At 46.9% G+C, this 16,317-nt stretch overlaps 1 protein-coding gene across 1 annotated transcript in view; it reads left to right on the top strand.

Moving 5' to 3' along the window:
• Nucleotides 1-566: 566 nt before the first annotated feature.
• Nucleotides 567-16,317, top strand: part of LOC120836842 (neprilysin-2-like) — a 141,329-nt gene continuing 125,578 nt past the window's right edge. Inside the window, exon 1 of the mRNA XM_042290266.1 lies at nt 567-571. Within this exon, the coding sequence (XP_042146200.1) occupies nt 567-571 (5 nt within the window). The remainder of the gene's footprint in view (nt 572-16,317) is intronic.

Here is a 16,317-nt window from a genome sequence, read left to right as displayed (position 1 = left end):
TTTCAAGGCGCCAGAAGGACAAGTGGCCCGCTGGCTAGAACAGCTCCAGCAGTACAACTTTGAGATCAAACATCGAGCCGGATCACATCACAGCAACGCTGACGCCCTCTCCAGACGACCATGCAGTGAGGGCTCCTGTCGACAGTGCTTGAGCATGATCCGCCGTAATTCGACCCGAACAGACATGTTCTGCCAGGTAGCCATCTCTAACAACATGTGGTCACCTGAAGAGATCCAAGAGGCCCAGTTGCGCGACCCTGCTGTCGGCCTATGTGTCCAATGGAAGCGAAGCGGTCGCCGACCGCCACGTACCGAGATATCTCATCTTTCTCCAGACGTCTTAAGCTACTGGGCCCAGTGGGACACGCTGGAATTGCGCAACGGACTTCTTTATCGTCGCTGGGAGTCACCTACTGGTGACCGAGTCGTGTGGCAGCTAGTGGCACCACCCGAGTTTCGCGCCCAGATTTTCAGACAGCTTCACAGCAGTCCTGAAGGAGGCCATTTTGGCTTCAATCGCACCCTTCGGAAGATACGCGAGCGCTTCTACTGGTTGCAGTGCCATAATGACGTTAGATTATGGTGCCGGCAATGCGACATGTGCGCCTCGCGTAAGGGTCCACACAAGAAAGCGCACGCGCCTTTGCAAGAGTGCATCAGTGGAGCACCATTTGAACGTATCGCCATCGATGTTCTATAGGTCCATTACCACGATCAAAAACTGGAAACAGGTATCTTCTCGTCATTGTGGACTACTTTTCGAAATGGCCAGAAGCCATCGCCATTCCTGATCAGACTGCCCCTGTTGTGGCGGATGCTCTGGTGACTCACTGGATATCCCGATACGGCGCACCCTTGGCACTGCATTCCGACCAAGGGCGGAACTTTGAGTCCCAAGTATTTAAAGAGGTTTGTCAACAATTTAACATAACCAAGACAAGAACGACGCCACTGCATCCTCAGTCCAATGGACTCGTGGAGCGCTTTAATCGCACCATACTGCAGCATTTGGCTATGTTTGTTAATAGCCACCATAACAATTGGGACGACTGTGTTCCTTTGTTTCTCTACTCCTACCGAACAGCGGTCCATGAAGTCACCGGGTATAGACAATTGCAAGCATGGCGCCACAAGTGGTGCCCCATGCGTGCAAGCGCGTGCAACGCGCGGGTGAACGTAGCTTTGGCAAGCTCGTAATCGCACGGGCGTGCCTGCTCGAGCAGAGACATGGCGGCGGCCAGTCGCCCAGCTTGCAATCGTCTATACACCTGCTATGATTCTCTTTGGGCGGGAAATTCGTATGCCCTGCGATCTCGCCTTCTCAAGACCGCCAGACCGCCCCTCTCAACCAGAGCCGTACATTAATGACCTGATGGCACGTCTTGAACAGACCCACGACTTCGTCAAAAGCCGCTTGTCTACCGGCTTTCAGCGCATGAAGGCACGCTATGACGAGCACAGCACGCAAGAGGTTTTTGAACCGGGTGACAGAGTATGGCTCTATAACCCGCTACGAAAACGAGGACTTTCACCGAAACTTCAAAGGAACTGGCAAGGGCCATACACTGTTGTCGCGCGTCTTAACGACGTGGTGTACCGTGTGAGACACAAGATCCGTTCTCGCATGTTTGTGGTACACAGGAACCGCCTCGCTCGCTACGAGGGCAGCTCTACCTAAAATGAGACTGAAAAGTAGTTTTCTTTTTGGAGGGGGAATAGTGTGACGGTTGTAAGAAGAGGAAGACGTCACGTTGGGGACAAGCGGGGAACAGATTGGGGCAAAGGACACGCTTAAATAAAAGCGTTACACTATATTATTCAAAAATCTCATCTTTTGCTTAATTTCGCATCATTTACGAACTTAAGACAATATAACTGTATCCCGAACACCCAGGGCAACATGCTTGATCTTTGCTTCTCGGATCTTGACTGCATAGATGTAACTGAGGGTGCGTCAGGCTTGGTTCCCCCCGACGGATATCACCCCCCTTTGGAGATTAGTATACCTGTCCGACAGGGCATGAGACGTTGTTCACGGAAACATCCTGAAGGGAATAGACACAATTTTTGCGCTGGAGATTATGTTAGTTTGTACGATCATTTCTCCAATTACGACTGGTCCTCAATTATCCTGTGTTCTGACGTTGATCAACAGGTTCGCGATTTCACTCGAATCGTCCGAGAAGGAATGGATCAATTCATCCCGCTTCGTAAAACATCAGGCTCAAAGTTTCCCTTCTGGTTCTCGCACGAATTACGTACTTTAATGAATAAGAAATTGCGCGCTCATCGAAAGTTTAAAAAGAACGATACCCCCGAATTAAAATCAGAATTTGGGCACTTTAGGTCTCTCTGCAAGGAAGTTTTTAAACGTGATCGTCAGGCGTACACTGATTCCGTCGAGTTGCAGCTAACTAAAAATCCCAAAGAATTCTGGAAGTATGTTCGCTCTCGGTCCCAGAAAAAAGGTAGAGGAGAGATCACCCTGCTGGACTCACAGGGAAACTCGACGACAGATGTTTGTGAAATCTTTGCACGCCACTTCCAGTCTGTTTTTAAGCATCATCCAATCCCTTCAACTACTGCCGCGCCAGCTGTCTCTGGGAATGCATCCTGTATTGCACTCTTTGACGAGGAGCTACTGCATGAGTGTGTAAAAAAAATGAAACCATCATTGTCTTCTGGCCATGATGGTATTCCGTCAGTCCTCTTGAAGGCATACAGTGCCATATTTATTCCTGTTCTAGTACAGATTTTTAACAACTGCCTAAAGAATGAGGTCTTTCCCGCCATGTGGAAAACGGCACTTGTTGTACCTGTGCATAAGTCCGGTCCAAAAACAAATGTGTCGAACTACAGACCTATATCTCTTCTTTGCACATTTTCGAAGCTCCTCGAAGTGGCACTACACAAAATATTGTCATTCAATCTCAAGCGTTATCTTATCCCTAACCAACATGGATTTATGGCGGGTCGCTCGACCACAACTAATCTCGCCTGTTTTATGTCAACCGCTGCTCACGCCGTCGCTAACAGAGGCCAGCTTGATGTGATTTACTTTGACTTGAGTAAAGCGTTTGACATTGTTAATCATGAAATGTTACTGGCTAAACTGTCAAAGCTAGATATTCACAACTCATTGCTTTCATTGCTCGAAAGTTATTTGAGTGACCGGAAGTGCTTTGTTAGCTCGAATAATAAGTTTTCTGCTACTTATGAGGCGACAACGGGTGTGCCTCAGGGCTCCGTTCTCGGACCTCTTCTGTTTTCAGTTTTTGTTAATGATGTTTCGACTGTGATTCGTCACTCTTCATTTCTTCAGTACGCAGATGATATTAAGATGTTTATGGAGGTACGAGAAGACCGAGACTGTGTTTTGCTACAGAGAGATGTTGATGCTTTTGAAGAATGGTGCCGGGGGAATGACCTAAAGATAAATAGCTCTAAAACGAAAGTCGTGTCGTACACTCGTAAGACACATAACATTGTATTCCCATATGTTATTCAGACAGACCTTTTGGAACGTATGAACAGAATCAAAGATCTTGGCGTAGTGTTTGACAGCACCTTAATCTTCTCCAGTCATGTGGATCACATCGTGAACGCAGCTCTACGCACGCTCGGGAGTGCGTGCCGCATCACTAAAGAGTTTATTAACCCCTGCACATTTCTTATACTCTACAGTGCATTGTGTCGACCACAGCTTGAATACGCTTCTGTTGTATGGAATGGAATTTGTGCCACTAATTCCTCGAAAATAGAACGGGTTCAGAACAAGTTTCTTTCCATCTATAGACATCGTTGCTCAGCGCGCATTGTGCCCACCACTACTGATGTCCCTGTCCCTGTTCAGCGTAGCGTGGCACTACCTACCCTGCTTCGTAGGAGAGAACTTGCCGATATCTTATTTTTATACAAACTTGTCCACGCCGTCACTGATTGCACGGTATTGACGTCAAGAGTACTCTTAAAAATTCCTCTAAAAACAACAAGGCAAAATGCGTCCTTCTGCAACAGGCGTCTACTCAACCTCCACGATCCTGTGTCCAGACTTGGGCATACTTATAATTCTTCTTTTTCTGAAACACTCGACATATTTAACAATAACACGCTGCAGTTTGTAAAAACGTTAAAGGCCATCACTTAAATTTGAACTGTATGCACTAACTTGCGGCGTTCACGCCGAAATTCCCCACTTTGAATGCATTTTTTTTTCTTTCTTTCTAGCAATTGGTGTTGGCGGTAGTACCATTAAGCTTATCGTGTGTTGTGACTTTGTGTTTACTTTTTATAATTTTTAAGTGTATTTTTCTAGGGCTTGTCCGTTGTTTGTGTTGTCCGTACTATTGCTTTATACCCTGTTCTGCCTTACATGTTAACACAGTGCACCTGTACCAAGACCGCAAGGTTGTTCCCGGGCACGAATAAAAACATTGATTGATTGATTGATTGATTGATTATTATTATTATTATTATTATTATTGTTGTTGTTGTTATTGAAGCATAGCCCTGAGACTTTAGACACAGGGCCCTAAACTTTTCTATAGCTGGCTGTAGCTGTATCTATAAATTTTTAAGGCCGACCATGCAAAGCTAAAGGGGGTGATAGCCTCCCATTGAATTTCCCATAGACGACCATAGGCCATTTTTTATGGGATGTCTAGGACTGTTTTATTTTGGGATTTGCCTCTTTATGTGGATGAGTTTTTGTGCATGTCACCATATTCTCATATGAATATTTTACTCGGGTTGACATGGTCATGAGACAGGTTCTAGCAGCTTGTCATGAATATTTGTCAAATATTTTCACAATATTTTGATTTCATGTTGCCAGATATGAACTTGAGACTAACTGACTTTTTTACTGTACACTTCCATCAATAAATATTTGTAAAAAATGCTAGTATTGAGCATTTCACCCTACTTTCCGATTTCTGAGCATGGAGTGATTTGTAAGAAAATTAAATATGAACTCATATATACAATTTGGTTTGCAAACATAAATATTGTATGCAGAAGAGGCACTTTATTATCAGCTATTTGCATAAATTACAACTGACATTATAAGAAACTAGACTGCTAACAACTGTTGCTTTTCAAGCAGAAATCTTACCTGTACATTATGTACAGAGCCATATATAAGCTTTCCAAAACCATTTCACATTATTTATTTAGCACCCCCCTTCTACACCCTTCTCACATTCTTCACTAAATGTAGGGTGTAACACGAAACAGCACCTTTTTCAGTAAAATTATGAGGTTGTATTCCTAGTTTTAGGGTGTTAAAATGGTGTAGCCGAGGGTGTAAGTTGCTACAACACCCCGTTTACACCCTTAAAGGTGTAAAAACTTTTACTGTGTAGTACGGCCGAGCATCACTGGCGCCAATCACCACGATAGCGTCAATAGCGTCACGGCGTTGCCCACCACCCGCCAACAACCACGTTGTTAACAACAAAACCAGCGTTCTGCACATCTAGGTCGAGATGTTCATTTTCTTTTTCTTTTACGTGTGATTCGATTTTGAACGTTTCCGTTGCGGTTTTAACCGAAGCTGTTAGCTTTCCTTGGCTCAGGAAATCAATATCCTAGCACTTAATTAAAACATTACTGAGACTAGCTTAAGTTTAATCAATATATGAGAGACGTCTTGTTTAGGCTCTTCCAAAACACAAAGCCTGAAATATCCAATCTTATCCGATTCAAGCACAAGCTGATCGGGGTGCGTGGCTAGCGTGGCGATTTACTAAGCTGAGTGCATTGATACACCTACACACTTAAAATTTTTACACCCTTATTCGTGTAAATGGCTCGTCCTCTGGCTAACGCCTTTATTCGTGTAAGGGTGTTAGCCGCCGGAGGTGGTGAAAATCGTGTTAACTGCTAACACCCTAAAAACAATATGGCGGCCAGTATGCGACAGGCGATACGAGCCTGGCGAGCCGTACGCGGCTTCTCGCCGGAGCAAGAGCATACGGCTCGCACGCTCGTTTGGTGTCATCTGTAGGCGCAAAAAACTTTCCAAACATCTCTATGTCCAAGCGCCAACACCGCAAATAATACGAGTAAGGCCGAAACCGCTGGAGACTGAACAGCCGAGACTGTCGCCGAAGTCTCGCTCGGCCTGCTCAATGCCGGTCGCATTTTCATCGCATCAGAAGCGCTTATAAAGAAGGGATAGCTTTACAAAACACTGACAGGCTGGCTTTATTGAACAAAACGCCCACTAGCCGTGGACGACAAGTTGACAACGAATCGCTCCGACACCCTCTGTGACAGCGGCTAGGAGGTATCGCACTCGCGCTCCGTGTGGCTCTCGATTAACTATTGCCTGTGCTCACCTCTGTTACGTGCGTTATCCACTCATGAACGTTTGTGCGTGAACAGCGGCATTCAGCACCTAGAACACGCGCTGGGGAAGCCGCCTAACCTCCTTTTGTTGCAATCAGGCAGCATAACACGACGACACAGCTACCAGCGGAACCGAAAAACTCGGAGCGATCCGAGCGATCAACATGACGGATGGACTAATGGCATCCAGCCCTCTAATAGTTATAGATCACCAACCACCACGCTTTTCAAATTGGGCGGCGACAACCCCCATCTAGCGACGAAAAAAAAAAGTGATCAACATTTGAAAAAAAAAAACAGCAGTTTTTTTTTGCTGCCCACCGCGCGGTTACATTCACTTACGACATGGACATACACACAACACTGTACATACACACGGGCACACAAGCACTGATCAATTGCACAATACACAACAAATAGTGCATACATCCTACTTATACAAACGAACAAGTGTCCCGAGCGGTATATATGCCCTCCTATTTCGCGCATCGGTTAGCCCAGTGACCACGCTAGTCTTAATCAAGATATGAAAAGATTACGCCAATTTTATTTTTCAATAATATTTTTTCTGCATTTGTCTTAGGTAGGTACACATATCCCTTAATAACTTCTTACAGCATAATGTATTATAATGATACGCGCCTAACTTCTAGTAACTCAACGTGAGTGACGAGAAAAAAAAATCGTGTGAATTCTGTCTGGCAACCACACTCGCGGCGTGGTTGCTATGGCGACGCTGTCGGTACGCGCGCTGGCAGCCGTCCAGCTGGTTCGGCCGTTCGGCTACGGCCGAGTGCGCGAGTCCACGGTGAACGCCGCGAACGCAATCGAGAAAACAAAGCGTCGACTACTGAAGCTGTACGTAATCGAGTTTCCGCCCGTTCGCTGCCGAATTCTTCGTAGTCTTCTTCCGCCCGCTCGAAAGGGAGCAGCCTACCAGTCCGATTACCGCCGTGGCTTCAGTGGCTTCATCTTCGGAGGGAACTGTCAACTGAATTAGTTCCAAAACGCAGGTGCATCAGGCAGCGCAACGTGGCGCGGTCCACGCACAAAGTCGGTAAGTAAACAAAACACTCGATGCCGTTCCATTCTTTTTTTTTTTTTTTTATCTACGGGGGCGCGCGGTGTTTCTGGGTGGCTCAAGGTATGGGAAAGCAACCGGAAAAATCGGCGCCTGATCGACCATGGGGTGAACATTTCAAGGCGTATCGTACGCAAACGACAGCGTTTGCCAGCGGAAGACTCGGTCGTCCGTGGCGAACGCATTTTTAGTATTTTTAAGGATGTTCTAGCTGCAAAAGAAAGGAGCGCCTTAAAATTTCACAAGGTAAAATACACTGCTGAGGAAACGACGCCCCTTTGCGTGCAGGCGCCGATTTTTCCGGCAGAGTTTAGCGCGCTGTGAAATGCAGTGTGCATTTAGGGAGAGTTTTGGCATTATAATGTTGCTCATTGGAAATAAAAAAAAGAAATGCTGGCATCATATGTTTACACACTCTTAGTTATTTTTGGAATCTTAAGTACCCTTTTTGTGGCAGGTATTGGACGCCAGCACATTTTACGTAGGAACGAAGAGTGCAGTCCGGCCAATTCCCTTCCACATTAACATCAAATGAGTGCTGTGAAAGCAAAAAAGAAAGTGAGGGTGAAACAGTTCCTGCAGTGAAAAGTGCCCCGAAGTGGAAAATATACTCCCTTGAAAAGGATCCAAAAGAAATAGAGGTTATCAGGTATACCGCCGAGCGTCACAGACCTGGACACTCCATTTCAGTTTTTTAAATGCCCATGCCCTGATGAGCTGTTTACAGCGATATTTGAGGGGACCATCCTGTATTGAACTCAATGCCACCATGAACACCATTTTCGGGTTCTGGTCACACCTCCACGCAGAATGTCCTGATTCAGATCAAGGAGGATATCCTTGACAGAATCTCCTGTACGACAACGCGGGCGGTCCTGGCCCTGGATACAAAGGGCGCCTTTGACAACGTCAGTCACACGCTGGTGTTCGAGAACTTGGCCTCAACTGGGTGCGGGCCCTGGATGTATGATTATGTGCGGGACTTCCTGAGCAACTGGATGGCCACCATCGGAATCGAGTCCATCCACACAAGCACCATCCCGGTACCGAGCAAGGGCAATCGGCAAGGCTCGGTCCTGTCACCCACCTTGTTACCTGGCGATGTGCAAGCCGCCTCCTCTACTGGAACGGATTCCCCGGATGAAGCATACACTCTATGCCGCTCTATGTGGACGACCTGACGATTTGGGCTACGTCGGGATCGGACAGCGGGAGGCAAGACTTCCTCGAAGAAGTCATTGAGACGGTGCAGAACTACCTCGAGGCCGGCAACCTCCAGCGCGCCCCCGATAAGTCTCAGCTGTTGCTCCTCCGCGCGGGCAAGCCAATTCCCGAAGAAGAAGAAGGCGGACATCCGCCTCACGTTAAAGGATGGTACCCCCGTGCCGGTGGTGAAGCGGGTTCGGATCCTGGGGCCTTCACCTCCAGCGGGACGGCGGACCTAAGTACACGGTCGACCGACTCGTCAAGACAACCACGCAAGTCATGCGCATGGTGAGAAGGATAACGAGTCACAGACACGGGCTCGAGGAGTCGGACCTGATCCGGCTGACCCAACCACTCGTCGTGAGCCACATCGCCTGCGCAAATCCGTATCTCAACCTGCTGTCGAGAGGTAAGGGCAAGATGGACGTGATTATTCGCAAGGGGTACTAGCTGGCACTGGGGGTGCCGCCATACGCGTCGAACGCCAAGCTCCGGCGGCTAAGTGTAAACAACACCTTCCAGGAACTCGTCAACATGCACCTAGCCAGTCAGTGGGAGCACCTGGCCCTCACACTGAGTGGGCGGCATGCCCCGAGCTCGCTCGGCATCCCCATCCCCGCATCGCAATGCGAGGCTATCCAGCTGCTGCTGGCCCTTTGGGACAAGATCCAGGTGGCACCAATCCCGTGGAAGCTGAACCCATCTTTGCATCCAGGTCGCTGGATGGCTCCCGGTCCCTTGATTCCGCTTGGTCCCGTCGTGTAGCATAGGGCCCCTGGTAGCAATTGGGCTAGCCCAGCATTTAAGCATGCTCCAGCCTTTTTGTATGTAAAGCAAAACAATTACTGCAACTGAATACTTCTTACCTGACGATAATCGTAGTTTGCACTGCTCAATGCCCTTCTGTTTTATCTAAAATACCGCAACTAAATACTTCGAGTACTGGTCGGAGCACTGCGGTGCAGGTGAAGTTTCTACTTCACCTGTTGCCCTTCTGTTTTATCTAAAGTACCGCAACTAAGTACTCCGAGTACCGGTCGGAGCTCTGCGGTGCCAGGTGAAGTTTCTGCTTATAAAAAAGTGTCTGCCCAAAAGCTTGCTTCGGTACCACAAGCTGCAACAGGAAGCATGATGCAGAGGCTTTAAGAGCAAGCTCCATGCTTTGAATGTTGCTAAGCATGCGCGCTTGTGCAGTGCAACTGTCGTTCAGGACAACGTGCTCATTCTTGGCATTTCAGTTTCACTTGCACTTAAAGGGATGTTGAACCGAAATCTGGATTCCATAAAACAGGGCGGCAAAAGCGTGTAACAAGATGCTACAAACACCAAAACATCACTCATACAGCGATATTTCGAATGGATGACCTTATTTTTAAAAATAGGAGGCGCATTTGACAGATTTGTTTGTCTTGTTTCTCCGAGAAGGAAAGGGAACGACCTCGCGTCTCCTCCACCTCGCCGCCTTGAAAGGGCGAAGCAGAGAGAGGAGAAAACGAGATATCTCGACGTCACGCACCTCATCGGTCTCGTTCAATCTCAACCTCTTTCTCCAAAAATACGGCCGTCCATTTGAGATATCGCCTTGTGACTACGAGTAGTGTTTTAGGGATTGTAGCGTCCCGCCTACGGCTTCTGCATCGTTTTCTGAAATCCAAATTTCGGTTCACCAGCCCTTTAAAGGGAAACGGAGTGTGGCAGCGATGGGATGATTTCTTGTGTCAGCTGGAGTTGCTTACCATTACCACTGTAGGGCAGCAAAGGCTACAGGCATGCAAGAGCGACTTTGAGAAGCGCTTTCGCAGAACAAGAGCTTGCGATAGAGCGTGTACTAGCTCGCACTTGTCGCCTTCGACCGCGCTGTCACCCTGGCAAGCCTTCGGCAACACCTTCAGAATGCCCGCATTCTTCAAGAAAGCCACAATGTTATGAATATACCACAACAATGCCTGGCTTTTATTTTTTTCTAAAAAAGAGCATTTATGAAACTTTGAAAATGCAGCAGTGCACGCTCATTACCTTCGGTACTGCTTAGTACGTGCTCACTCACGCTCACCTTATCCAGGCTGAAAAGCTTGTGCTCGGACGGGGCATATTGAACACTGGTGGTGTCTTTTGACTGAAGTAATATACAAAGTATGAACAGGAGTGATAAAGAAACACAACATTTAATGCCGGTCATCTCCACTTTTAAAAAGTATCTCAACGTGAGATTAATTTGACATTTCGTAGTAAGGGTGATGAATTCCAGACAGGGTGACACAAACCGTTTTGATAAAAACGTAAAAACAAAATGTAACTACTCCATACAGGTGCCCAATAGTTTGATGACTAGGAAACAACACGGAGGACTAGAGAAATGTGATGAATATAAACAAATAAAGCTGGTCATGAATTGAAGCATACTTGGGTATGTGAGCCACACAACTTGCAGCTGCCATCTCAAGAAAAACAAACAAAGCCTTTAATGATTTCGAAAATCGGAACAATCCTGGCAGGAGTTTCACAGACTTTGGCGATTGCACTATGTGATCAGCAATCAGGCTACAGGTGTTTTCTTGATTGTATTAATCACCTTGATTGCACCTGGCCGTAGCTGTGAGTAGATTAGAATAAGACAAAGCCTCTCAAGAAGGCAGCTCGTATTGTACGTCTTCTGGCCATGGGCGAAGCCGAAAAGCCAGTAGGCCGCCATGACCACAGTAAAGCCTTCGAAAAGCCAAATGGTTCCCTCCTGCATATAAAAGCAGAATTGATTCAGTCAGAGAATAATAAAGGCCGCACTGATGAGTATGATTTTAAGCATGAAATGCTTTTAGCTCCCGGCCACCAAACTGATGACATATCTTTTTGGGAACTAATGCCAAAAATCACTTCAAAACATCCCAGGTTTCGAAGTTGACTTTTGCGTTGGTTTTCTTATTTGAAACCGGCTTTGAAACCTACTGGGTCTCGAAGTCAGTTTTGGATCAGAAAGGTGTGCACTAGCAGGGTTCAAAATTTGCTGTCAAAATTTTGTTTCCTTGAGACAAGGAAACAAAAAGGAACATACACACCACCGTCTCAAAACCAGCACAGCATACAGCTGTCATTTATTTCCACAAGTCTTCTTCCTTGTCATCCCACACGCTACACATGCTATAGAACCTATTCCTATACACACTATGAAACCTATTAATTCCGAACTACAGCTTTAAAAAAATTATCCAACATTCAAATTACTTTTTTGTATGCCATCTCACTACCGAATTCTAAACCAAGAGCGCATCATTCATTTAAACCGTTTGAAGCAATCGCCTGACGAGGAGCCCGTTGTCGTCACGCTTTGACGGCGCACTTTAGTTCACCTTTCTGCCGCCGTCTTGGGAGGGGGTCTCAGGCATCGTCCCCGCGCGAATATTGCCACAACTGTTTAATTGATTGGTGCGGCACACAAACTTCTGTTCGGGCTGGAACTTGGTCAACAGTGTCCGAGATGAGCCCGACGCCCATTTCAGACGTCAAATAAACTTTCGAAATTGCTTTTATAATCTCTTTAAGAGTTTGAATGCAGGCGTCTATAATTCGCAAAATTTAGTGGCCGCGATTATGTCCTCTGTGACCGATTTGCAAAAATAAATGGCTTTACAGTAATGATTCAGATTGTGATTTATTGGGAATTAACCAGTGCTGTTAATAACATGCTCTGTATTGTCCGCTCTGCTGGTGTTTTTTCTGCCGTCATTGCATCCAAGCAGCTTGAAAGTGCACTGCTTTATGCGACAGGTGGCACGCACACACCGTGGCACTCACTTCATAGCGTGGCATGTGGTGGCAGCAAAAGCCTCTGCCAAAAACATGCTAAGCACAGCATTTGTGGCGGCAGAAAAGATACAAGGCTATTATCTTGCTCCCGAGAGTATGGTATGTTGGAGGTTAAGACGGTACGGTGAGGGGAAGAAGCTCCGTCTACACTCTTTCCACTTTAGCAGAAAGGATGCTATAGAGAAAAGAAGGAAACCGCCAATTGTGGCAAGCAAACCCTTTTTGGACTGGCAGAAGTGATGGGAGGCGCCAGGCAGTGTAAAAAAAGGGGAAGGGGGCGGGGGGGGGGGGGGGGGGTGGACTGCCTGCAAACGTGTTTACCAAGAATAAAAAGGGGGAAAAGTGAAAAGAGGTATTCTTCTGTAGATTCCTTTTTCTCCCGGAGCTGTGAATGTGCCATGGCCGGGCTGGGCTCAACTCAATGCCCCAAATCATATTTTAAAAAAAAAATTATTGCTGGCAGAGTTTTGCGGACTCCTAAAATGCCTTTACGGAGAGGTTCCACAAACCCTCTTTCCAGAACCGTTGGCCTAAATTGCGGGCATGGGCATCTGCAGTACGTTTTGCAGGAAAAGGAGGGGGAGGGGGGCAAACCTTGTTTTCTTTTAAAGTTATAGGTTTGAAAGCTACACCCCTTCAGAATAATCCCGCCCCCCTTTTCCGCCACTTTGCTGACGCCCACGATTGTGGGCACCTCATCACTTACAAAATGTTTCCTAGGACCCATGTGTAGAAAGTAGGAGCCACCATTCAAGCCCCTGTCATGACTACAGTGCAGACATATCACAATAGCAGGGAAGAACAATAAATAATAATGGACAGTCTGACCGGAAACAATATTGGTACAGTTTCAGACTCGCTGCTCAGCTTGCCAGCTGAGCCAGGCTAGAAAAACGAAATTGGCAAAGTGAATGAGTTGTGAGTATAAAGATGCAACAACAAAACCCTACTGGCATTCTTAAAAAATGCTGGGGCCTTCTTGTCAATGGAAAAGGCACTCAGTAATTAAATCCAATACTCTTTCGGATAGTGAGATTGATATCGTGGTAAGGTGGGTGCTTGTCCCAAGCTCTTGTTTTAGCACCAGTGGGTGTCAAGTTACACACAGCCAGAAAACAAATCAGCATAGCCAAACGAAGCACAGGACAATTGCATCCGTAAAATAGCCGATGTTCCATATTTCAATTAGTTTTTGATCTCACTCTGCGTAGCACACAATTTATAGCAGACGATTGTCCCTTTTTGGCTCTGTTCGCAGATGACTTGCCAGTCTGTTCGTCGTTTTGTTTCTGTCAGAGAATGATACCTACCTAGTAGCAAACAAACTCATTATTATTCCCTCATGTTAGCAGGCGATGCGTCTGGTAGCGGTATTTTATAGCGAGTACGTTGCACACGCACTGGCACCGTTCGAGTTCTCTCCCAGAATGCATCGCACTCGCAGAGTGTTGCACTGAGAACTAGACTCAAACGAATTCGCCAAATGCACCAAGTGCGGAAGACTGATGCTGCCGCCATCTATGTTGTAGAAAGAATACCGACCTCAAACCGAAACTGGCGCCTTGCTGTTCGGAGTGATGGGTGGGAATGCGAGAGTACAGTCGCTACCAACGATTATCTAGAAACGTTGGTCGCTGCAGCCTTTAGTTTATAGTTGCGATTACTTCAAGCAACACGGCTGTCATAGGGATAGTTACAGACGGCGTAAATTTCCGCACCCAGCTGTCTACAAAGCAGCTGGTTGCGATCTTTCAATTCTCATAACCGTTTACACTGAAGAAAATGGATGATGCTGTCCGAGCAGAAGCTTGATCCATTTCAGCATGGCATTATGCGTGGACCACTGAAAGGGTACGCATTAAAACTAGTCTGCTGGAATACCCAGCAAAACTTTTCGATTTCGATCGTCATTACAGGTAGATCCGATATTAGCTTTGGTGAGGGCGTCGAGAACGAGAGCTTTCTCGAACAAAATATGACGGGGCAAGTTAGCTGAAGTAGGTAAATGTTAAACATGATGATGTTGCCCAAGCCTCGGGTAAAATCACTAAATTTAGCTTTCTCTGATGCTTATTGGGCAGTCAAAGTTTCTGCTGGGGCAGTTTTGTCGACAAATGTTCAATTTTTCACCCGCACACGTTGGTGATAAACATCTCGGGGGCCGCTGATGCATTTGTTCTGAGCATTTCTTTACACACTGGTATATTTCAGCGTTTTTATGGCAACAGAGCGACTTAAAACCTCCAAATAAAGCACAGTTTGTCAACTGCTTCCTTCATGAAATAGGAGACGCTCACAGTTCAAGCTCGCGTTTGATTCCGTTGCCCGCGGGACGCAATTTCTATCAGAAAATCTACTTTTTTTCCTTTCAGTTCTGCGACACATCGTAGCAGACAAACTTTCGTCATCTGCTCCAGCACCTTGCCGGCCTAGCCGGAGCGAGGCACGACGGGATTGCATTTTGGCGCAATCTCGATTTTCTCAGTGCAGCGAGTGCATGCACGCGTGGGGTGTCAGCAATGAAACAAACTCTGAGAGTGCAACCACTTGTGGAGTGCCGGCTGAAACGAACCCGCTCCACGCTGCGAGTGGACACGCGTGGGCACGAGTGCCGTGAAACGAACTCGCTAATACTTCTTCAGTGAAAGCCGGTTGAGACCTCAATGACCAAAATCGGGCTCTCGGTGAGATGGAATGGCAAACTGAGAATGATTTCATGACCAGGGGCCAAACAAATAACAGGTGCATTGTATGGTGAGAGTATTAGCACCGAGAAGTTTGGGTGGCGACCTTTTACAGCGAGCCGGGGTGACGTCCTGCTGAGAAAAAAATTTACCCCCTCACTCGCCCTACAAAGGCCGAGACGGCGTTAGCTGTCGGCATATTACTTTCGGTTTTTTTGTTGTTTTTTTTGTGCGCATTTTACGTAGGAAATGTGAATTATTATATGCGGCCTTATTGAGGTATGGTCTGTAGCTGCAGGCGAAACTTCAACCAACATTCCGAGCATGGTTTCCAGGGCAGACAGTGCATGAATCACAGATGGTATATGAAAAGGAAGAAATGCCACCACACTTGCAGGAGCATTGCAATATATTTACATCCTGCACAATCAACGCTGCTGATGATTTGAATAAATTAAGAGGTTTTTTTCAACTTTGTTTCTAAACAAAAACGTCTCAGCGAAAAAGCTGCACTCTGCTCGAGCAACATGTTAAATATATTCTGGGCCATGGGGAGAAAATTACAAGTGAGACCGCCCAAAGGCCTTTGACTTAAATGCCATTTGTATGCCCGCAAAGCGGGGTCTGATGTTCTCCTAAAGCGCGAGACAAATGGACGGCAGAATCGTCCGATCCGACAGTCCGAACGCCGCTCCGAATTGAGACACACGCACACACTTCCGATCTTGCAAGCGACACAACGATCCATTTGGCTCCGCCCAGGAGATCCAACTTCCAAGCACACCAGCGGAGGTCCGCGTTCATAGATCTCTGGTCCCAGATTGATGGTTTAGCTCGCACGAGCGAAGCTAGGAGCTCGTTTTTGTTAGCGCGTGCATTCTTTGCCAGGGCCATCTTTCTCGAATGGATCAGCGGGATCCACGCGTCCAGCTTCCCGTCGCCCGTCCCGTTTTCTTATTCGTCCCGACAGACCAAGTATGTCATCATGACGTCCGCGCTAGCTGTGCTGTCATTGGCTGGACGCATCCGACAATCCGTCCGCCGTGCAAAACTATCTGGCGCGTTTGACGCATGTCGGATCGCCGATCTGACGCCTGAAGCGACCAAATTTTTCGGATCAGGCAGTCGTACTGTCGGATCGGACGTCGGATCGGATGGATTTTTCGCGCATGTGTCTCGTGCTTAACTCATGAA

This window comes from Ixodes scapularis, unplaced genomic scaffold (assembly GCF_016920785.2).
Source record: "Ixodes scapularis isolate PalLabHiFi unplaced genomic scaffold, ASM1692078v2 PGA_scaffold1__304_contigs__length_218370807, whole genome shotgun sequence".
Lineage (NCBI taxonomy): Eukaryota > Metazoa > Arthropoda > Arachnida > Ixodida > Ixodidae > Ixodes > Ixodes scapularis.
This window is presented reverse-complemented; position numbering and strand designations above follow the sequence as displayed.